Source organism: Sparus aurata, chromosome 12 (assembly GCF_900880675.1).
Source record: "Sparus aurata chromosome 12, fSpaAur1.1, whole genome shotgun sequence".
Lineage (NCBI taxonomy): Eukaryota > Metazoa > Chordata > Actinopteri > Spariformes > Sparidae > Sparus > Sparus aurata.
Window position 1 is genome coordinate 10,794,888 of NC_044198.1, and position 24,282 is coordinate 10,819,169.

The 24,282-nt window shown below is 41.0% G+C and overlaps 1 protein-coding gene across 1 annotated transcript in view; it reads right to left on the reverse strand.

Moving 5' to 3' along the window:
- The window catches only part of epha5 (EPH receptor A5), a 72,975-nt gene that overhangs the window by 44,371 nt on the left and 4,322 nt on the right, over window positions 1-24,282 (reverse strand). Inside the window, exons 2-3 of the mRNA XM_030435806.1 lie at window positions 21,428-21,492; window positions 12,106-12,826 (exon numbers count right to left, since the gene is read on the reverse strand). Coding sequence (XP_030291666.1) covers window positions 12,106-12,826; window positions 21,428-21,492 — 786 coding nt within the window. The remainder of the gene's footprint in view (window positions 1-12,105; window positions 12,827-21,427; window positions 21,493-24,282) is intronic.

Genomic DNA, 24,282 nt, shown 5'->3' on the forward strand with positions numbered 1-24,282 from the left:
TCTCTTTACTTTCGATCAAAACGAAACTTAACTATTTCCGATAAAAACAGCTGCATACTAAACATGCAGCGAGGCATTACCAGACGAACAAGAATTAATTCGTCCTGAACGGACAGAACAACTAGTCTGTGCCAGTACTGCAAAACATGAAAACGGGGAATGACGGAACGGAGTGCATAGAAAAACAAAGCGCACACAGTATTCCGTCCCTCCCACACACCGCACTGATTCGCTAGCACAACGCCAATCAGAACGGCTATTCAGCTGGCAAACAACCAATCAGAGAATCCAATGGCTCAGACGTCCGACGGCCCTCCTCCTCAGACTTCGCATGCTCAGTCGGATCCGACAACGTCCGCGCGGCTCCGAAAGCTTCCGACGCAGCTGAACACACCAAACATATTTGCTCCCGACCTCGTCCGAGCCTCTCCAAACGCTTCAGACGTCCAACGGTTGGGCCGGTGTGTTCCTGCCTTAAAAGTTACAGCTGAATATGATCACAGAAATTTGCTGTTTTCACATATGTCTCCAATGCAAATCAGGCACTTGCTGTCTACCGAGAAAGTTACTATTATTGGTACCAATATGACTCGGTATATATGCACAAAGCAGCATAAAATGGACATACTCTAGGAAAGTGTAGGTACTTAATTACACCATTTGATTTCACTGTTTAAATAACTGTATTTACTACAGAACTCCACAATCAGACAAAATATAAGCAAAAAGCCAAATGGCTCCCATTGTTTGTTGTACGTGACATCCAGTTGTATTTCTATCTTTCCTGAAAGTCCTCCAACTGTACACAGGTTCAGTGGGATTGGCATAAAAGTAAACTTTTGCAGAGGGAACACAAAAATGGTAAGGCTGAACTTCAATACAATGCCTGTGTTGTCAACAGATACTATTGTGAACTAATAAACCAGGCCCGGAAACACAGTAAATATCCTGTTCCTGTATTTGTCCCACAGCGAGCTACTGGCCTAAGGAACATAAACACAGCGTGTGTGTGCCTATTTGTGTGTGTGTACGTGAATAAGGGTGTCATACCGTCACAAGTTATTATTGTTGTATTACTGTGTCTGTATTATTGTGTATGTGCCACGGCCTGCTCATATTTGTGTGTGCCTGTGTGTGAACACAAACAAAGGCCAGATGATAATACCATAATAATATACAATCAAGTCAATGGGGTTTTCCTGTCTGCTGGATGGCAGAAAAGGTCATTGTTCAGCACCCATTTATTCTCACAATCAGGCTACTAGCAGAAACCAAAGAGGTCGAGCAGGTCAAGATGGCTTTCAAACATAACCGATTTATTGCCTCAGTCAAAGTCAGGTGGGCGAGATTACACATTACCAATTCATCATAATGATAAATCAGGTGTCAAGTTATGCTGACCAGATGTGTTTGAAAATAATTCAACAACGACACCAGACTACTTATTACTCTTTCAGCATTTAGCTGACACTCATTTACTTGAAAAAAAAATGACTCCCCAGCAGTGGAACTGCAAACACAAATTGCAATCCACTGTACAAGGGTCAGGATCTCAGTGCCATTAAAATTCTCCAGAGACATGTGATCTCAGCAAAACATGAAAAGCTGTCAGATCAGAGATGCATGAGGAATGCGTGCGCATGAAATTGGCTGTAGGTTGAAGAACATGTTTGACCCATTTGAATTTTAATGCAGAATATTTGTGTTTGTGTGTGCACATTTCTGTGTATCCAGATACGCACATGTCGAGTGTCCTACCCTGAATTCACCGGATACATGCTAATAAACTATTGCATGTAGTTTGATTCCATTCTACAATTGTTTTTTCACAGTGCTCATCTGGATTACAAATATATTGCCAGGATCAATACTGGATATCTTCTGCAAAGACTGAATATTTTTAAACTTACTGAAAGTAGTAGGGCTGTTAGACTTAGGCATCAAAACAACTTTGTTAGGTATAGGAAATAAAACTACTTGGTTGGGCTGAGTAAAGAAAGATACCTTGGGTTAAAATAACTTTGTTTTGTAATTTAAGTTATGTAAGTGAAACGACCCATGTCAACTAACGTATATGACATCAATTCCATCACTTATGTACATTAACCTAGTAATGTTATGTTATGTTACATAACAATCACTCATGACTCTTGGTACTTTTCATGTGGGTGACTTACACTGAATTACCACTGAAACAAGAGATCTTATTTTTTGCAAAACTGCCCACAAAAATACAGCTTTTCTCCTAAAGTTAGGAAAGTGCCACTAAAAAGAATATGCATTACTGCACTGAGAACAGCACTGAGACACAAAAAATCAGCTCCATCCGTCTCTTATTCTGTTTATCTGCGTGCATTGCATCTTCACTTATCATTTATTTCTAGACTTCTAGAGGGTACAAGAAACAATAATGTCAAAGAAATGTGTAACTGCTGTGAATCCGTCATTGTTTTGTAAACTGTATCATTTGGGAAACTCCTCACCTGACCTACATGCACCAGAAGTGTTCATAACTACCAGTCCAAGCAGCCCTACAAGCCACTGCTGACTGGGACTCTGGAGACGACGAGGCTTTCATGGAAAGAAGCTGGCCCTGCTGAATGAGGCATTTTATTAATATTTCACAAACTGCAGGAGTGTGTGTGTGTGTGTGTCGATGTGTGCATGCTCCTGTATTTACATCTTTGCGCTGGGCTGGCCTACATTTTCAGTAAAGGTGTTTAAATGGGTTTAAACTTGGTTTGAGGGTTACAATTAGGTTTAGGTTAAGGTCAGGGCAAGGTTAGGGACCTCTCTGTTATGGCTGTGGTGTGCTAATTAAGCTCCTCACAGGTGCAGAGAAACCCATGTGAATGTGTGTGCACGTTAGCAGGGGGAAGGGTTAAAGAGAGGAAGCACTTCTGGGAAAGTCAGTTTACCCAACAAGCACTCAGGAAGCACTTTAGTTGTCATGACAGCATCACCACGTTGAGATGATGGGGTGATGCAGAGGGGTTGGGCATTAAGATGGAGAAGAGAGCGGGAGAGATCAGGAGCAGGGAACAGAGAAAGAAAGTATGGTGAAAGAAGCCAGTAGCTGCTTCCAATTGAACAGGATCTAAAAAAGATGAATGGCAACTCTTTCAGCCATAGATCCAGTCGATTCATATTTAGGAGGTGATGGAATCAAAAAGGCTTCCTGCCACAAGCAGATTTTTGCACCATCATTCACCAAGCTGTTCTGTCTCCTGAGCCACTCAGGGATGACAGAACTTCTATATTTCCGAAGGTTATTGAATACCATTTAACTCAAATGATTAAAAGAAACATTGCAATAGATACACAGCAGGAAATATCTGACTTATAATGCCACTGGATCTTGTAGGTCTAATGAGTGCTGATCCAAAGGTTAGGCTGCACTCTTGCATGTAATATGTAGCCATGTAGATAAGATTATTGTTAAGATAATTTAAAGGTCCAAACGGTAAGAAAGTTGATTTTTGAGTGTCGATCCCAACTCAGATCCTGACGTTTGGGATTGAGACTCAAAAATCTACTTTCTTACTGTTTGGACCTTTAAATCAGAATAATGAACATTAAAACCAGGTTGATTTGTTTATGCTCCACATCCATGATTAAATATTAATTGAATGTTTATGAACGTAAAAGAAAAGAAACCGATTTACTACTAGTTAGAACAAAGCCTGTAAGATGCAGCCTTTTATCAGAATTTTATAGATGTAGTCTACTTTTATAGTTTCATGTTTTATATTTCATGAATAACATCCACATTTATTTTGTTTTTCTTTTAGTTTAGGGCTGCGACCAATGATTTTTGACATTGTCAATTCATTTGTTGATTATTTTTTAACTGATTAGTTGTTTGGTCTATAAATTGGCAGAAAAAGGTGATAAATATCAATTTACTTTTTGCCAAAGCACAAGCTACCACTCCAAATTTCTTGTTTTGTCCAAGTGCAATAGTTCCAGCTGTATTTTGGTTCAACAAAATGTACAATAAAATAATGACCATTATAAATATAGACACCCAAAGCAAACTGGTGTTGGAACACATCCCCACCTAAACCCCAACCCTCACTCATATGTCTCATCATATTGGAATGGCAGATGCTTCGATGATCATGTTTGTATCTCTTTGTTCTTCGCGTGACTGTTATACCCTTGTCACCACACCGTCAACCACAAGCCCCACATTGCAAGTGTGAGCCGCATGTTAGCTATCCCATAGTTCCCCAGAGGGATACAGCAGAAGAGCTTCCTCACAATACTACGTCAGTGAGACAGTTTCATATGGCAGCACCACCACCGTGACCAGATTGAGTTTGACATATGCCGCAGTGACGTCTGACAGGCAGGAAAACATGGAGGAACATCAGGGGAGCCCTGGCACTGAAACAAAGTATTGTCGAGGGAAATCCAGCTCTACCCATGACACACTTAGACGATGCCTGCTCAATGAAACGCTCCGTGGTTTTCTTATTCTACCAGTAAGCGCCTCTTTATCTTTCCATGTAATTCTTTCATTTGATGATACCAAAAGTCATCCTCGTTTTCATTTGTATTCCTCATCTGCCCACATTCCTCTTCCCTCTTCTCTGCCTACCCTCCCCCAACTTCCCCTCATCTCTCTCTTCCCCCAACTTCACTGCCGATCTCTTACACCTCCGAGCCTTTTTTTTTTTCTTCTGTCATGTGAATTCAGTGCAGCCTGAATCCGAACATCACAAAGTTGTCAATCCCATGGATCCATTCAGCCTTCATTTCATCCTCCTATTCAGCTCTTATCCTTATCATTCCAACATTCTAGTCAGTTCTCATTTCCAACATCCAATTTAGCCTGTCTTTTATTATTCCAACATCCAATCCCGTCCTTACTCCGTAATTCCAGTATGCCATTGAGCTCTTTAACTATTATTACAACACTTCACTCAGCTCATGCCATTATTTCATCATTCCAGAATCCTTTATTCCAGCGGACAACCCTTAACGTAATTCACTACTCTTTATTTAGTCCTTATTCCATTGGCAACATTACCTCAATCCATAATTCCATCATTTACCATGCCTTTGACCTTTTTCACCACCCTTTGTCATTATGATTTGTATAGGTGTGGTTTTATTGTTGGATGCACTGTTAATGTTACCACTTAAGTGTTTACTGTGTTAAGTGCAAGTACCAATATCAGGATAGTGTGCCATGCAAATCCAAGTTTCTGATCAGTGGGGGCCGTATTGCTTGTGCATCTTCAACTCATTCTGCTCAGTTGCTGGCTGAATAAGAAAAATATAATAAAATATGGATGAATAATGTAATCACACTGAACTGAAATCGAAGTTTGGTTAAAGGGTTGCTGTTATGGTGATCAGATGGAAACAGCAAATTCTCTTACAGAAATCATGAGGCGGTTATTCCAGATAATCCACAGACCTAGCTAACTATGAAGCTAGCCAACTAACATGTTAGTTCAGCCGAGGAATCCCGCACTGTTACGAGCACAGATTTGTACACGTGCTTCAGCATGGTGATATGATGTAGTCTGGTAGAAAGAAAATAATTCCTACATGAAACTGTGCAATGGGGTCTGTGGTTTATTTTGAGTCACCAAAATGTAGTCAAGTAGGCAGACATCTCTTCGGAAGATATCTCCAAAGCTTGGCAACTCTCACAAAAAAATCTAGATGTAAAAATTATGTAGTTTTGATCTTGGGGGGAAATGGCCCTTAAACTGCTGTGATAATCCATCTAGTAAAATCAATAAATTGGTCATGAACAATGTATAAAATCATATGAGTAACCAGGTTTCTCATGTCAACATCAAATCTGAATTTGATTCAAACCATTCAGCTCTTCTTTCAGCTCTTATTCCATGAACCCAACACTGGGTCATTATTTCAATGTTCCATTCAGCCATTATACCCACATTTCTTCTCGCACTCATTCAGCCCAAGTCACATCTGCGGGGCTGAACTCAATCTACAACCCCCTCCCCCCCATCCTTCTCATCTATCTCTTCATCCATCTGCCCACTTCTATCCTCAGTTATCCTCCCTCTATCACCGCTGAAACAACACTCATCCATCTCCCTGCCCTCACACCCTGTGGTGAGAAATCTTCAATTTATCTTGTGTCCCCTTGTTTTGCCATCACTTCTCTCCGTAATCCTTCGTTCGGTCTAACCATCTATCTATCTACCCCTCAGATGTACTCTCCTCCTCCTCGCCCATTCCCTCTCTTCAGTGTGACAGTGCTGCAGGCCATCACCAATTATCCCAGCTAAAGTTGTGCCTACATCTATACATCTCACACAACCACATACAATATCCTTAGATATCATCTGACACGATATAATGTCTGGAGTGACAAGAATGGATCACCACACGCTTTGTATGCACATACATTTAATTCCTATGCATCATTCGCTCATGATATGCTCATACTTAAAGGTGCAAAATGTAAAAAAAAATGGCAAATAGGGGGCAGCATATCATTAGAGTTATCAGCAACTGCTGCAAACTGTAGCCGTGTTGAGCTTGTTAGCTCAGTGAGTTGCAACTTAGTGGTTCAGACTGGGAATGTCATTATGAGACTAGGGCTAGTTAGCATATATCTTGGCCACATAGTACATAGACATCTTCCACATAATGTCAGATATGTTAGTTCTTCACACTCTGTTGATAACTCAGTTAATTGTTTATTTTGTTTCATTTAAACTATGAAAATATTACATGAGCATTTGAATACTGCTGTAAGCTGTCTTATGAATATATAACAAAAAAGACAAATACACTGATCAATCCGAGAAGCTGGACAATAGCCGAACAAAGAGATGTACCTTTTAAAAGAGATGTATGTGCGTGTGGGTGAGACAAGAGGAGGGGAGTTTAAAAAAAAGGCAGAGTTAGACTGCTGATAGGGAAAGATGGACAGATATTTAAAGAGGGGAAGTAGAGAGAAGCAGAGTGAGAGGCGGTGGCTGGAGTGTAAAAGACAGGAGAGAACTAATGCTGCTGGAAACAATAAAGAGGAGACGGAGGACGGCAGTGAATGATGGGCAGTCACAGAAAGATAAAATGAGAGAAAGAGCGAGGATAAAAGGACAAACAAGGGTGTGAAAGATGGGGAAATGAGAAACTGAGGTGCAGAGGGAAAGCAAAAGGATTGAGACGGAGAGAAGTGGAGATGTGAGAATGAGCAACAGAAAGAAAGGACGATAAAGACAAAGGAGAGGAGAAAGAGCTGTCCGTAACGAGTTCTGTCCTACATTCACAAAGGCGGTGTTAAATCATGCTCTACTAGGCAGCACACACACAGCCAATACAGTCAGGATCCACACACACACACTTGCACACTTTTTGTCACATAAACACACACTGTACCTGCAACCCACGGATACACAGTCCACAGTGCGACTTAAAGCACCAAGTGAAAAGGCTGAACAGGCTAGGAAATATAAAATGGTTATTAACAATGCTGCGTGTTTGTTTGTTTTTTTACCGGAGACATATTATGTTCGTTTTCAGGATGATAATTTTATTTTGGGTTACTGCTAGAGTAGCTTTTCATGCTTTAATGCTCAAAAATACATCCGTTTTCTCATGCTTTTATATAGTTTTTCATACAGTATTCATGCTTTGTCTGTTTTAGCTCCCATCTCTTGAAGGCCCTCCCTCCCCAAATACACATGCAGTTCTGATTGGTCAGCTCACACACGCCTGACCCAGCACTGCGAACAACAACAACAGAGCAGCTGAGCTATATAAATTTCTTACGTGCCAAACTAGCGGTGATGCATACATTTATGCAAATGAGTGACATGGTGACGTGGTGTGATGTCATGAAGTCACGGAATCAAAGGTGGGACTACTGACGAGGCGTTTCAGGAGCAGTGTTTTCTGTGGGACTAAGGAGGTTCTATTGGTGCAGACTTTGACCTTTGTAATGTTCAAGATATTTTAAATGTAAATTAAAATTCTGTATATAAACCACTAAAGGAAAGGAAAATAATGAAGAAGGGAATAGGTTCCTTTTAAACAGCTTTACCTTAGAGGGCAACATAGACAAAATAAAGTTGAAATATAACCACTACATTGCAATCCAGATCAGCAGACGTTAAGAACTTTCACATCTAAAAAAGCAACGAGAAACCAGCCTCCCAAAAGACACCGAATCCATATCTCCCCCTCAGTATGGTGTCCAGGCACTCTTTCAACGTCTCAAAAACAAAACCTGACACTTCACTCTCCGAGCGACTGAAATGCACATGAAAAAGTGTTTGCTTAAGCAGCAAACACATATGGTAACAAAGCCGAGGAAGAGAGGAGAGCCTTGCCATGTTTCTCTCTGTTGATGTTTCAAAGGCTGTCAGTCTCATCTGCATATGAAGAACATAATCTTGTAGCTTCATTAATAGCTGGGAGTGCGCTCTACTCTGACAACTTACTTCTAAGTTTGTTTACTTCATTTCTTTTTTCCTACGTACGGACCATGATTAAAATAAAAATAATCTTATTTCACTCTGAGCAGTGTTGATGTTTCATTCCAAAACGTTTAACCAATGGCAAACATTTGCATATCACACAGACTCATCTTCCTGAAAAGCAAAACACTGAAACTCATTAAAATGAAAATCAGTTAAAACCCTGTGTAACCTCGAAACTCTGTTCTGTGCCGACAGAACGGTGAAAAACAGGGCACGAGGCGTACCGGTGCTAAACATGGTCGCAGGGGTCAGATTTTAATCACAGTGTCATCAAAATAACACCCTCTCACTCCTTTGTGAATAAGGGTACAGAGGAAATGCTGTGCTTTTGGCTGTCACTTTTTTTCTTTTTTCCATTCATGTCTCATAAAACAGAAATACTGTTTTTAATCTTCGCTGCAGTCCACATCAGCTTCATGCAGACACAGACCACTTCTCTACAAGCTTAGCGAGTCATTTCATCTCTGGCAAAAGTGGAAACACATTTCCAAAATCATCCATGTTAGTTTTCGTTTCAGTTTTAATATTGTGTTCCTGCACATTATGCACATGGTACGCTTGATAATATATACACATGTCAAAGAGAAACATATAACATATTACTCATGAAAACTATTTCAGGGTCTCAAAGCCACCGTAAATTAAGATTGTGCCCTTGAATTTACACTCTTTTATACACCACTACATGAGCACAGAGATACTGCAAATGCAGCTGACATGCTGCCGCAGCCATGCAGCTGATGTGCAGTAAATTGTGTATTGCTGTTGGCACCATCAAAGTTTGTTTCTTTTACTTCAAATAATCATACTCTTAATAATAATAATTTGAGTCTACAGCCATGCTATCAAGCTCTGCAAGGCTTACAGGCCTTATACATACAGTGGTTCGTGGAACTTAATGCTAATGTTAGCAAGCACAAGCTGACAATGACAGTAATGCAGTAGCACAGTTTATCAAGTATAATGTGTTCAATGGTCACCACCTTAGTTTAGCATAATAGCATGCTTATATCTGCTAATTAGCAGTAGTAAGTATTGTTGACTGACTGATTGGACTGTCATCAGCTCTGCCAGGGTTTGGTCCAAACTTCTGTACCAGATTACATAATGATCCGGTCGGTTACTTGCCATCCCTTGAGCCAAGCTGCTAGCATGTAAAATACTGGAGAAAACCAACTCCAGTGCACATTATTTTGTATACAAGCATCATGACAACAACTTAAGCATGAGTCAAACTAAGAGCCAATAATTAGGAGAATACATTTCCAATTTGCAATTAGAATTTCAATGGTATAAGATGTTCATGGAATTATGAAAATATCACACAGTTTACTGTATTACACAGTTACAGTTATTAATATCAGTTAGACTGACCCTTAGTGGAATGAAAACAGAGGGGTGTTTTTGGTTAAGCATACGCATTCTTATAATTCCAAAAAAAACCTCCTGATGGACATTTAAAAATGTATATATATTTTTCAAGTTTATATCAAGTTTCATAATGTTATGGTAGAATTCAACACCGTACAAAAGAAAATGTACATGTAAATGTTGTAAGACTGCATTATTTTTCAATAAAACTACTATAAACATAGTGTAATTCTGAATCTGTGTAATTTTGAAGTTCATACATTTTGATTCCTGCAGTATTCGTGCACAGTACTTAACATCCTATTCTTTTCTAAACTGCACAAATGAATCTGTTTTTGAATACGAATACATGACTACAGGCTGCTACGTGGCTCTGATATACACATTACAGAATGAGCTCCCGTGTTTTAGTGCTGAACACCAGAATGATCTCTTTTGGCGTTGTCAGCCACAGCTCTGTAACAGTCTTTTTTTTTATGTGACTGTACAGTCTGTGGCAGCACAACTCCAGGCAAGCCAGTGGCATACTGACAGCTACTTCCTAATGATCTCTCCACACAGACTGCATGTCTGACCAAGTTAAGCTACAAATGGCACACATTTTGTCACGCAGCTTCTACATTCTAACATTTGATTATAATGAACTGATCACAGCTAAGAGAGTTGGACACGGTGCATTCTTGGATCTTCTGGAGGCACGTTGTGATCGATTCAATGGAAAACCAGATACATGACGCGCCTAATACCACTTCTGCCATGCACAACAAACAACAATCTTTCTTTTCTATGCAAGCCAGTGTCCGATGTACGCAGATCATACACACTTTGCATAAGTTGATATGAGCATTTGAGAGCTACTTCAGTTCATCGCTTGAGACCGACACTTGATCAGCGGGGCGCTGTGTGGAAAAAAATGGAAAAACTCAAGAGACGACAAATAATCAGACATTTCAAGTCTCTGTATCACCCAGCTCCATGCCGCTATAATAACTATTCTCTGGAATTTTCACTGAAATTTCGCCATGCCACTCAGAGCAGCTCAAGTAGAGTATAGTGTGCAAGTCGGAAAATTGAGTAATTTAAAGACAGCGCAGAAGAAGATTGGAGAGGAGCGAAGGAGAGAAAAATAGAGAGGCCCTGGGTGCCCGTGGAAATGGCAGTTAAGGTCGGCGGTGGCAATGTTTGGGCTCGAGTCAGAGCAGAGCAGCGGCTGCATGAGAGCAGCAAAGTGCTGCGGGGCTCCGGGGAATACCCTCCACTAAGCTCGGGAAAAACACACCCGCACAGTATGAAACCCTCTTAGTAAAAGAATAAACAGATCCATGCGCACACTCAGGCACAAAATACTAAAAACAAACATGTGCACGGATATAAAAATAAACAAACGGGGTGAAGATGCAATTGCGGAGAGTACACATGCATGTGCACTCAGAAACCTAAAAAGACTGAAAACACTGGACAGTGGAGAGCACTAAAATTCTCACGTTCTCAAGTTCTTTAGGCTTTCGCTTGGTTAAATGAGTGTAGAGCTGCGCGATTAGTTGTGCAGTGGATCTGTTGTCACCCTCTAAATAAATCTGCAACTTCTATGACAATTGATTCATTTGTTTGAATCATTTTTTTAAAGAAAAAAAAGAAAATTTTTAGATTCCAGCTTCTTACATTTGAATTTGTTCTAGTCTCTTTACCATCTATGACTGAATATATTTGGGTTGTGAACATAACAGCACATTTACTAATGTAATTTGGTGCTTTCGCAAGCACCGACATTATTCACCATTGTCTGACACTTTTAAGTAATAACTGATTAACAGTTTAATTAAAAATTATAGCCCATTAATTTTTAATTGCTTCATTAAAAGGTGCAATATGTAAGAACTTTAGTTGAAAACATTCCAAAAATAACTTGCATCACCTGAATGTCAAGTTTTGACATAATGACGTCTAAGTATTGTGCTGCAGAGATGATACATTTAGCATCCTAACCAGTTTCCCCCATACTGTTCTGGTCCAAAGGTCCTGCTTTAGCAGTGTAAACACATACACTCCCCCTGTGTTCCAAGCTCCAAGGCTGGATTGCTAGCTGCACAGCTAACTAAGCTAACTAGCAAACGGTAACAGCAGTTAGCAGTTAAGCTGTCCCCTAATTGCTTTGAGTATTTATTTAACAGGACTCCATTTCGTGAATAATTTACCTTTAGTTAATAAAGAAAATCTTTTCGCACATATTTACATACATATTTTGCCCTCTTACCTTGGCACGATCCGTTGATTTCCTCAAATCCCGTCTGGCACACACACTTCCCGATAGGCACCAGCCATTCTCCCTCTGTGCTACAATGCATCCTGGGAGGCTCGTACAGAGGCAGGGAGTTGTTGACGCAGCGGCCCACCACCTCCACCAGCTGCGAGGCCTCTGAGCCGGGGATCGTGTCCTGGAACTCGGCTAAACTCTTCACCAGAAACGGGCAGCGCTTGTAGAAAACACGCACTGACACGAGAGCAATGCAGGCCCCCAAATCCTGGAAAGCCAGGTAGAAGCCCTTGTGGGTTAAGGGACCTAGGTCGCGGACTTCAGTGTTGAGCTTCATCACGCGGTCCCCCAGGTCCAGCTCGGTGAAGCTCTCATCAGCTGCGATGGTGTCAATTTTGATGTACCTGCTCTCCTTCATCGCCCTGTCCTCCTCCTCCGTGATCCCAGTTCCATCTCTCATCTCTCCTTCCTCCATTTCGTCCTCATCTCCGTTCGTTTCGTAGTAATACATGTTAAACGTCTCTTTGCAGGTTCCGACCCCCCCAGGCAGGCTGTTGCAGTCTCTCAGTGTGAACTTGAGCTCGATGAAGACCCGCTGGGCGCCCTCGGTCAGGATCCAGTTGGTGTGGAGCCAGTTGTTCTGGTTCTGCTCCATGACCCGGCACACTTGGTAGGTGTGGATGGGAGCGTAGTCCTCGTCTACTTCCCCGATCTCCTCCCACTGCAGCACAGAGAAGAGGGAGGTTAATGGAGAAGGGCACAATACTCAAAAGTAGATTATGAGTACTTCAAAATTGAAGACTTCTTGAATGAATGCATTTATTTACCAGCTATGAACAAAATGAATCATTAGCAGAGCGCATTTTGGCAATTTCTGACTCATTTATTGAGGCAAACATCTTGTCATGCTTAGACAACATTTAACAATTGAAAACATTGGCTCCTTTTGCTCGAGGGCTTTCCAGAAAAAAATCATTCTTAGAGTACTTATCAATTCAAGTCCTGGAACAGTCCAGTGTTGGTATCAGTGCCAAAACTATAATATCTGTGGAAGTATCAGAAAATCTCAAATAATACCCACATCTGCAGAGAATTGATATCCAAGGAAATGTATTAAGAATAAGCTACAGCAATGCCTTTTTAAAAGGCTTAATGGTGGCGAGGAAATTTCAGAGTGTGTGTGTGTGTGTGTGTGTGTGTGTGTGTGTGTGTGTGGCTAGGTATAGATAGCGGAATAATCCTCATCCCTTCCACCTCATTCCATCCTATTGCAACAGACAGGAGAGAATGAGACAGTGTTATAGGGTATATATATGCACTTACCCTGAATGAGGGGTGGAGTCTGTGTCAGCGGAAAAAAAGAATTAACTTAAAGGTGCACTCGTCTGTGCATATACTGTAGCTATACCCTATGTATGTGTGCATATATGTAAATGATTCCAGGCCTGTAAGTAAGTGTGTGCGTGTGCTTGTGTGTGTGTGTGTGTGTGTGTGTGTCAGGCAGCAGCATTAATTCCCTCTGCAGGTCTCCTGGGACGTGGCTATTATCTGCATCACTAGCACTCTCCCATGGCTAATACGGGCGCTTCATCATGTCACCGTAATATGGCCAGAGGGACCAGACTATGATCTGGTGTTATAGCTTAATAGCCCATATTAATCAATCCTTGCTGTAGCTGTTGTATACAGCCTTCTGTCTTTGTCTTTTCTCTCTCATCGCTCTGTCTTGTTCTCCATCTGTCTTTTTTCCCCCCATTCCTCCCTGCTTTGGTCTGCCCCTTTTGTTTTCTGGTCATCATCATTCAGTTTCTGAGCCTTTTGTGAATGAACGAAGGCGTTGTCAAGTTATTAGCCGGTATGTTTCTGTGTTGATATGCTCACGGTGTATGCGTGCTTGAATTCTTGCATCTCTGAGAAGACAAACTTGAGCTTGAGAGTTTAAAAGTTGAGGAGGGTTCTTTCTCTCAAACCTTAATTCTTCATTGTTATAGAAATAGCTTTGTTTAAAGTCGCAGTCTGCAAGAGTTCAGTCCTGATTGATTTGGCAACACCTGTGTTTACTGGTGGTGGTAACAGAAAATATGGTTTTATCCCATATGTAACAATATTCAGGAGCAACAAACCCAAACTATCATCATTTCAATAAAAAAGACAGGAAATAATTGGTCTCTTTCAATCATTCTGTAATCTGATTCTGCAAACAGCAGGGCACAGTGAAAGGAGTTGATTAACTCACTGTGAAGTTGGAGGTGTGCAGCCTGTCGCCTGCAGCTCTTCATATAACAATTTACTGCGGCTGCTCCTCCTTGTTCAGTAACTTTGTGCAATATTTCAAACTGATCTGCTGCAACAAATGCGGACTATGGCCGTTGTTTGGTATTGGTAGATGCATTTTTGATGAACGGGTGGTAAACGTTAAGATCACTGACAAGCACATTTCCTGTGACTACTTCATAATAAAAATCACCTCATGTTTCACTAGCTAAATTCTTTTAATGTGAAGCTGCAGCAGTAGAACATAGTCAGTTTGCATTAGCAGCTAGAAGGTACAATATGTAAGAATTGAACACAGTTGAACAAACACAGCATATCACTACTGTTAGCTTGTTAGCTAGGTTAGCTGTTCAGCTAGCTTGACAGTATCTGTTTGTGATACTGCAAATACAGAAAGTAAGTGAGCCAAGGGTTCAATCACCATTGCTTTACATCATTCACAGACTGACGGCAGTTTAACAGATTTATTTTTGAGATATTACATATTCTTCGAGATTATCACTTTGAGGTTAGGGTTACAGTAAATGCATTATGCTAACGAGGGTCGTCACAAGTACACCGTAGATGCACAGACAGATTTGTGTGCACTTGTGTGACTGAGTCCCGATGACTCCCAGCAGACTCCAGCCCAGTTGGTCCCAGTGCAGACATTAAGCCTCTTACTGGTTAGATCACACAGATCCACCAGCCTGTTCTGAGCTTTACACAGCTTAACAAACATGCGCACACACACACACGCACACACACACACACTAATCATTATTGGTGTGCTCAGAAGGGGTTTAACACACGACCCTCACTATTTTTGCCTGGTTCCAAATGGAGTCAGTGTTTGTGTACATAAATCTTGATTGCCATTGTTGCCACTGAAGGTCCTCCCACTCTGCAGGCTCTAACGTATTAACAGCGTTTGATTGCTAATGTAAATGGGATGTGCCACTTGCTTAAGACATCAAACAATGATTTAACATTTGCAAATAAGTGCTGTCTGAAATTAGCACTGAAACAAGCACTTAGCACAAGTTAGTGGGGCTAGAAATTAGACATCTTAATTATATTAAAAAAAGAAGGCTATTATAGGCTATTATATATTGAGAAAAAAGGGGTTTCATGTTCCTATTTCATGGAATCTTTAAAGACTAGTGTACATGGTATTCAGGTGGTTTGGGGCCTCCGGGGTCAAACACAAGGCTACGCACAAGGAGCAACATACTAACACTACGGGGTCAGGACCACCCATGCTAATGTGAGGCACTGTAGACACAAAAGCATTCACTAATAGGATACCTGACAATCATTTTTACAGTAATTTTAAAAGCTCTTTGTCTCGAAATGAGTCTGTAAAAAAAGTCACCATCCATTTGTTTTAAAGATGTGATACTCAGCGAACCCACATCACTTTCTTGCAATTCACACAACCTCTTCTTAAAAGGGTAAAATTCTAAGAAATTTCCACTCAACCCCTGTGGCATTTCTAAAAAGGAGGGACATTGTTGACATGAACAAAAACATAACACAAAACTTAATTTGCCCTCATCATTTTTTTTTTCCAGACTATGCTGATAAGTGACAATTTCACATTTTTGTATTGTAAAAGGAAGTTCCTAACCTTTAGTTTATGCAAACCTGAGGGAAGGAAAGGATAAGACGTAGTGATCAAAGATTTGAGACAAGATTTGTTTTCCTTCCTCTCTGAGCCCTTGGGGAACATGTATTGGAAATTGCATGTCACCTTCCTCTGATACTGTAAAAAAATGCTCACACCGGGGATGACATGTTTGGCCCTCTAGTATACACTTGTGTGATAGTTGGACGAACATGAGCCATGAACATTAATCATGACGTCTCCTTCGTCTGCTCTCTATTTATTGGCAGATCATAAGGCACCTTCCTGACTGCCCATGAGAACTTTTATTCTTGAGGCCACAAGTTCTCTCTCACACTTCTTTGTCCATCTCAGGTTGATACTGTCCTGCAGCTCTCCATCCCTCTCCATGCTGCTAGAATAACCTGCTAGGAGGCCTCCAGGCAATACATGTACCTTGACCTTCTATTAGCTATGATGACTTCAAGACAGAGTTCCAAATTACAGGAGAGAATTTATTAAGGCTTTATTAACTTCAGTTAATATTCTGCCACTGTATAAAGAATTGTTTTGTGCATCCATGGTGAACCGATGCTTCTAATGTGAACATAAAAGAGCCAAGACATTGACATGGTCTAATCCAAATAATAAATGGCGAAAATAACCAGACATTCTTAATTTTAGATCTTCTCATGCAGCCTTAACCTCTCTTTCACCTCTACGTGGTCTCTTCCCTACTTCCTGCCCTTGTTCCCGACACTGAACTGTCCCTATAGGCACCCTTCTAGCTCCCTATTAGTATGTGTGTTTGTTTTTCTTGGTGTGTGTCTGTGTCAGTGTGTCACATCCGTCAGGAGACCCCATGTGGCTGTGCTGAGTGCCCTCCTGGCTCTAAGTCTATAAAGCTGTCTCCAACTTATTATTACAAGCCATTACCGCTGACCCTCACGACACCGTAATAGAACTGTCCCTTTCATTCCTTAACATACAAGAACACCCCCTCCCCCCACTCTCCTTGCCCCCCTCCATCTGATTCACTCCAACACCCTCCTCTTGTGCCTCATTCCTCTGCCTTTTCATTTCACTCATGTCCATTATCATTTTCCCTCTATGTGTCCTCTATTCTTCCTTTAATTATCCAATCTCAAGTCTAACCCAGAAACACTGTTCGACTGCTTCCCCCCCTTCTCTAGCTCAGCATCCGACTTCCTGACTTCTTCCTTGTCCCCAATTCCTGCTTCCCTCCTCTTTGCCTACCTCCTGTCAACCTTTCCTCAATAATTTCCCCCTCAGCTCTCTCTACTATCTTCTGTCCATTCTTCACGGTACTATAATGTGCTTTTGGGAAAAAAAAGAGGCTCTGATCTTGGCAAACACTCCTTCAACTGTTCACACAGCAGCTCCGTTCAGTCCCTGACACATCAAGCCAACTATTAGGCATCACTTGGCCATCGGTGAGTGATCATTGGTCAGAGTATTGCAGCGTGTTCAGCACCTTTGATGCTACCCTGCCAACATCTCTGCGAAATTGAGCATGCTGAATCGGCAGACATAGTGCTTTTGTGTGACTTCTTCTTATTTTTAGTGACATTTTGTTCTGGCTCAGGAAAAAGGAAATGGAAGAAGGAGTGGGTCTCCTGTCTACTAAATTACTCATTAGCTGTTGTAGGCCACAAGGCGGGCATATAAACTCCTAACTGGTCAAATGAGGTGTCAATCATGGCTAAGTTTTATAGACCAAATAATTCATGGATGATTGAATAAATATTTCACAGATTCATTAGTAGTGAACATAATCATAAATGTAGCCCTAATTGCGATGAGATACTCCCTTCAAATTGTTCAGCCCTGAGGAATAGCACAAACAGGAGAGGCAAAACTAAACTTCACAGTCCTATTGCAAATTTTGGTCCGGCATATTCTCAGTTCTTGGTTTGAGCATGCATTAAGTCCATTTTAAAAGAGTGCTGGGCTAGTTTAGCTTGTTTGTCTTTCTGCAATGCTAAGTCTGAAGGTTTTTCAAAGCACTTTAACCTCTCTCGCCGGCTAAGAGTGTTGTGTGTGTCAGCTGTCAGCAAGTCATCGGCTACAGTCTTTGTGCTTTCCTCTGATGAAAAATTTAAGAGAAGAAACGCTGTGACGTAACGCGAAACAACAGGTTTCATCAGTCAGTTTTTGTCACCGTCAGATCTTTTGAGGTCAGCTAGGAGAATCAGACCCAGTGGATGTTGCCTAATAATGTTTGGATAAGGACAGAGCAAAATGGTTCTTGGGTCTGCCAGACTGATGAGAGGCAAAGGAGACAGATGGATTTCACAGTAAAATATTCCCCTCCCATCAATGGCACTTTCCATCCTGAATTTTCTTAATCCAGTCTTGTCCCACCAAGATGCTTAAAGAGGCAACAGATGAGAGCACCCACCAAATGGCACATGATCGGCAGCCTACCCAATCTGCGGACAAACACTCCTCCAATGTAATAGAAACAGGAAGTTATGGAGGTATTACATGACAGAAAGTGGAAAGAAAGAAACCTCCTCAGCCCTAACTTCATTTTTTGTCCCTCTTTTGGTCAAACACTGCATTAATATTAATGCTCGGTAAGCAAACATTCATTAACCGAATGAAATTCCAAATTATGACTTTTTGAAATGCCACCAAAATAAAGTGTCTTCCAACTATAGCTCAAATGTAGAGCTTCAAGCAACCTTTCATGAACTTTGGTGTTTTTTTTCTTCCTAATGATACAGTTTTCTGTATCCAAAATATAACTTATGAATAATGTCCAACATTAAATCTCTACACAAATGCTAATTAACTGCACTATAATCTGCCAACAACCATTTCTCTATATTCTCCATCATGAAGCCTTATCAACTTCATCTCCTCTGATGCCGAAATCAAACCACAACGGGACATGGGAAGGAGAAAACGTTGCATTGGAGATACTTTAAATGCCACAAGCTCCCCAATTTTTCAGTGACTTCCTGACTGCCCATGAGGACTTGTTTCCAATAGGACTTGCATTCTTGAGGTCCCATTTCTCTCACACACCTTTGTCCATCTCAGGCTGCTGTTACAGATTAACCTGCTAGGGGACCAGGAGGCCTCCTGCTAGCCATAATATCTTTGAGAGACTTCAAATGCAGTGGCGGTTCTAGACCAGTTTTAATAGGGGGGCCAGGTTGGGGCCGGCTTTTTTGTTAGGGGGCACATACAACCCGGGAAAAAAAGATAAATCCCTCATTCAGACAAAACAGTGTTTACAATTTCAGCAATTTTGATTGGGTAGTAAACTGCTGAGACACTTTATTTCAGCCTTTCTCTTCAAAACAAAATCATTGCAAGAAATCTGTCATTGTATTATTGATGCAGACTCCCTGTCAGGGGGGCCACAGGGGGGTCCAGACTCAGAGTTACGGGGGCACTGGCCCCTGTTGGCCCCCCCCCCCCCCAGAACCGCCCCTGTTCAAATGTCTTTTTTTTAATTTTAAATGGCACTTTCAGTATATATCCTGTTTCTGTATAAAGAGAAAAAGAGGCTCAACTCTGAACTCGGAAGTTCAAGGAGCTTGTCATATATGACGAGAGGGTTTCCAGTGACAACTTAAGCTCTTAAACCAAAATATTCATGTTTTACAATCAAAAGTCTTCACTGTCAGGCAACTGTGTCAGTGTCGTGCTGTTCGTTGAAACGTGTCAAAACTTCAAGGTCATCCGTCAATTTTCAAACACCTATTCTACTCCATCTCATTCTTTTGCCCACATGTACATTTCAAGAACTTTTAAAGCACATCGAAGCCTTTGGAAGAGAAAAGCAGCAACAGAGAGAAGGTGTCGTGATAACAAAGACAAGCAGATGACAAGAATAAAAGGAAAAAATGGGGATGAGGAGCAAAATGAACATTCAGGGACATGGGAGGGATGGGAGGGACAGGGAGGAGAGCTGAGCCAGAAAAAGAAGTGAAGAATGAGAGGAGAGACGATGATGGGGACAGAGGGGGGTGGAGGAGGAGAAAATGAGGGATGAAACAAACCATCTGGAACATGAGACCAAAAAAAAAACTTCTGCGCCTCCTTAACATCTTATTTAGCTAAAGAAACCGGCTGCCAAGAGTGAACGTGTGTTTTTGTGTCCATGGAAAACAATGCTGGTGACTGGGTTCATTTGTATAAAATACAGAGAATTATATTAAATATAATAGCCAATACGATAATGTCTGTTATTTAAAACTGCCAAACTGGTTGTACGCTTTTTCATTTTATTATTTTGTCAGACAGGTTTGTCATTTTAGTGTCAGACAACAAGTTCTTATCGAAAAAAAGGCATTTCTTAATAAAGACATATCGGCTAATAAGTGAGGATTCCATAATGAGATCCTTACATCGTCTTATCACGTCTTTTGTTTCCTCTCCCTACGCCTACCCTGAATGCACTTATTTATGCAGTAGCATTGTGGAAACCAAACACCATAATCACATCTTCATTAATATGATTGCGCATACGGCTGCTTTTGTCAGCACTATCTCTCCCATCTACATACAGCCACAGAGTGGGCCGTGATTTGAATATCCCAGAGCTGAGGAAGCGCCATGGTCAGCACTATCGGTCTGGCGTGTGTATAACTGCATATTTGCCAACAGGAGTTGTGAGTATATGAGAGATTTTCCATGTGGATCAAATGGATGCACAAATGAATTCCTGTTCAGCACTATCTACCCCCAGGTGGATGGGGAATTACATTTTTTCCCACAGTAAGGTGGCAGACTCGGCTGTGAACTACTGTCTCATGAGTCGAGCTGGTGTTAAAACTCCAGAATACATTCATATTTATATATATTTTTTTTTCATTAAAATACACTATATGAAACCATGAAATAACTATTTCCCAACTCTACTAAGTCATCCTCTAATTAGACTGGGAATACTTGCAAATGGAAACTCAATTCCTGGCTTGATATATTCCGTGGTGACTTTCAATATCTTATTCATGAATTCAATTTACCCGGATAATGATCTGAGAGTTCTTGGAAATTAAAAGGCCTTTAACCTTGATTAAACAAATGAAGAGTCTGTACTTCAGGGGAAAAAAATAAGTTACAGGTGTCTTCTTTATACACAGTAAGTGAGCTCACGACATAAAGTAGCAATATTATGTTTATAGTGGCCGATTATTTGCTTTAGATGGAAGAAATGTTTAATTTTGTATTTTTTCTTGGATGTGTTTTAGTGTTATAAGGTGTATTAACTTAACTAATCTAAAGACCTCTACTCATTTGAGGAAACCATGAGCCTCCTTATAAACAACCAATCAGAGGACAATGATACTATCATCACTGACAACTTCAGGTGTCATCGCAACAGCTTTGAAAATATATGTTAAGTATTCGTCAAATTTGGGGGCTTGTGTCTACAAAACTGTAGCAACAACTAACATCTTGTAACATCTTAAAAATACTAACCCCATTCTTCGGATAGGCCACCCATCCAAGGTCTCCCATCACAGAGCGAGAATCCAGCAGGTTCACTGTTGAAAGGATTAAAAACACAGACACAGTTTTAAGTATAGACGAACAACCAATCAAAACAATCCAAAAGCTAAGATCTTAACTTCCTTTGTTTGGTAACCCAGCCTCTGCCACTCTCATCGTGTGGTTTCAATTTAGGAACACTGCTCAAGATTTTTTCATTTACTACTTTGACGAAGATAAATCCATTTACAGTCATCATGGGTAGTCAGCTAATGAAGGTCAAGTTGCTCCAGGTGTATCACAAAGGCTGATTGCTGAGCACACTGACTCAAATATGAGTTTTGAGACTTTCTTAATCACAGATGGAACATTGACGAGCACCAATTCACAATAGCTGCAACCCGGGACATGCAGGCATCCACATGCTCAGGCATTAACATGCACACAGCCGTACAGACACTGTCTCAAAGACAGAAAGTTGCGGTTGGTGTTGGTTGAAACAACTTTGAGGAACAAAAAACGGAGAGATTTTTGTGGAGAAATGAACTGAAGAACCCATAGATGGAGCAATGAAAAAGGAACTCTGCTTCGTCCAATGCCTCCCACAAGACAAGAGATGAACTTTGCTTTCAACAACGTGTTCACATGTGCATGATGGTTGTCTCATGCATCATGCAGATCATGTGGAGCATCGGTTGTGCGGGTCCTCAGTAATGAACGCTACGTCCGCAAGATTCAATAACGGACATGCATTTACCGAGCAAATATCTCGCCATCCTAAGTGTTTATGACAAATAGTTCATGAGTTATGAAAGGCAAAATTGCATCTGAATGCCTTTGTACAAAGTTCGGGCATGTCACATAGATCCACTTAGGAGGTAAACACCTTCTTGTTATAGGCCTCCCACTGCCACACCCCCTTTTTAGCCTATTTGAATGAGCAGTTAATCAGCTGTCCTTTGGCTCATGACCAACATTTACACAAAATGCGCAAGTCTGTGTATCCACTTTAAAGTTAGGGTCCTTTCTGTGATAGGCCTAGCCAGCTGGCATGAACACATACGCACACCTTCACACGCACTTGACCTCCATGCCAAACTGCAGCATCCTATGGTGAAATCTGCGGGTGCCAAAGGGTGGGGAAGTTTTTGGGGACAGGCCGATTGTCCTGGTTGCAGCTTAAAATATTACTTTCGATCTGTAAAGACATATATTCATCCTGATCTGTTCCTCAGCCTGAATATCATGACAGGTACTGAAAAATAATTTCTACTCCATTTTTTTCCCTGAATCTTGGCATCTCTATTATGAGCTGACAGAATAAGGAGCTCTCCATTTCTCCATTTCCATTTGTACACGAAACTGGTATTCAATGAATGGCAGGGGTTTTTTGTGCACAGTACTTTAAAATGCCAAGAGTCACTTCATGAGTCAAAGTTGACATAACACTTGGCGTGGCTTGGAGAGCTGTGCTAAGTGGCTATTATCTATTTACACCGCTTTGGTGGAACTGCACATTTGTGAATGTTGTTGGCCAAAAACTGCCGCTCAACCCCGCCAGCGCTCTCCGCTCATAGTGATCCATTAGAATCCTCCTTTCCCAGCCTTCTTAATGAAAGCTGTCAAGTGCAATTACCTGACCACTGCACTCCTTGAAACATGTTTCCATCTCCTCTTGTGCAGCACTGGTCAAAATTCTAGTCCTCCGAGTTCAGACAGAAAGCTTTTCTCTGATGGCTCAGTGGCTTTATCTCAGACTGAAACAATTTGCTGCAAAGGTAAATGCCACGTGTGAGTCCCATAGAATCAACTTGGATTCCAGCTTGAAGTCTATGTTTCAGTTACCAGATGATACGAGAAAAACTGACGAAAACCCTTAACACCATCTTCACAGACCCTGAATACAGTAAATCAACTCATGAACATATGATGTCCTGCAACAGCTTTATGAATCATCCGAGTTCGCCATGACTTGACGTGCTCATAAAAGGCGACTGAACTTCTGTCAGGCCGGAGTTCAGTCGTCTTTATCGCATCTGTGATAACATATGGCTTGTTCTGTGTCTGACACACTGTGTACTCAAACAATAAAAGAGAAAGTCCAACTGAATAACCAACTGTCAAGGTTTCCATCTCCACGAAATGGGAGCAGAATGAGAGCTAGACATTAGAGCAAAGCAATATCTGTTACATCAATTGTGACACTTAGCGGCACATTTGATCTCATCTAACTAAGGCTGGGTATTGAACTCCCTAGTTTTATGGCAAGGACAGAATTTGCTCGACACTAAGTTTTGAAAAATGTCCTTTCATTTAATACCAAATTGCAACATGCTTGTTTTTTCTAGTAGTGATCTAATATTGTGTAGGCATGCAGGAACAACACTAGGTTACACCAGTATCCAGGGCTCACCTTGTGTATGTGCAATGTAATCTTTTGTTAAAATGGATTTCATGAAATTGTTATGGAAAAAATTTGCGTTCAGGAACCATTCTCATAGTCAAGGTTCTGGTATCAGTATTGGTATCAAATTTGTTGGTGTCTCTCGAATGTTTCTTTTAAATGAACACTGTTGATTTTCAACTATAATTACTTATAGTTAAGGGGAAAAAAAATCTTCAATCCGTTGTTATTCTCTCTTGAACGACTATGTCTTCTTGCTCAATAGTGGACACTTTGAACCCAATTCTCGACTTTCTGATCTTCTGCAAGCCTGGGCCAAGTGTTCCTTACGGTTAAACCAACCAGATGGTAAAACGTGATGGACACAAACATGTGCATTGTGTTTACTTTCAAAGTTGCGGGCTTTTTCTTTTTTTTCGTTTTGGTGAGCACGGCTGAGCTT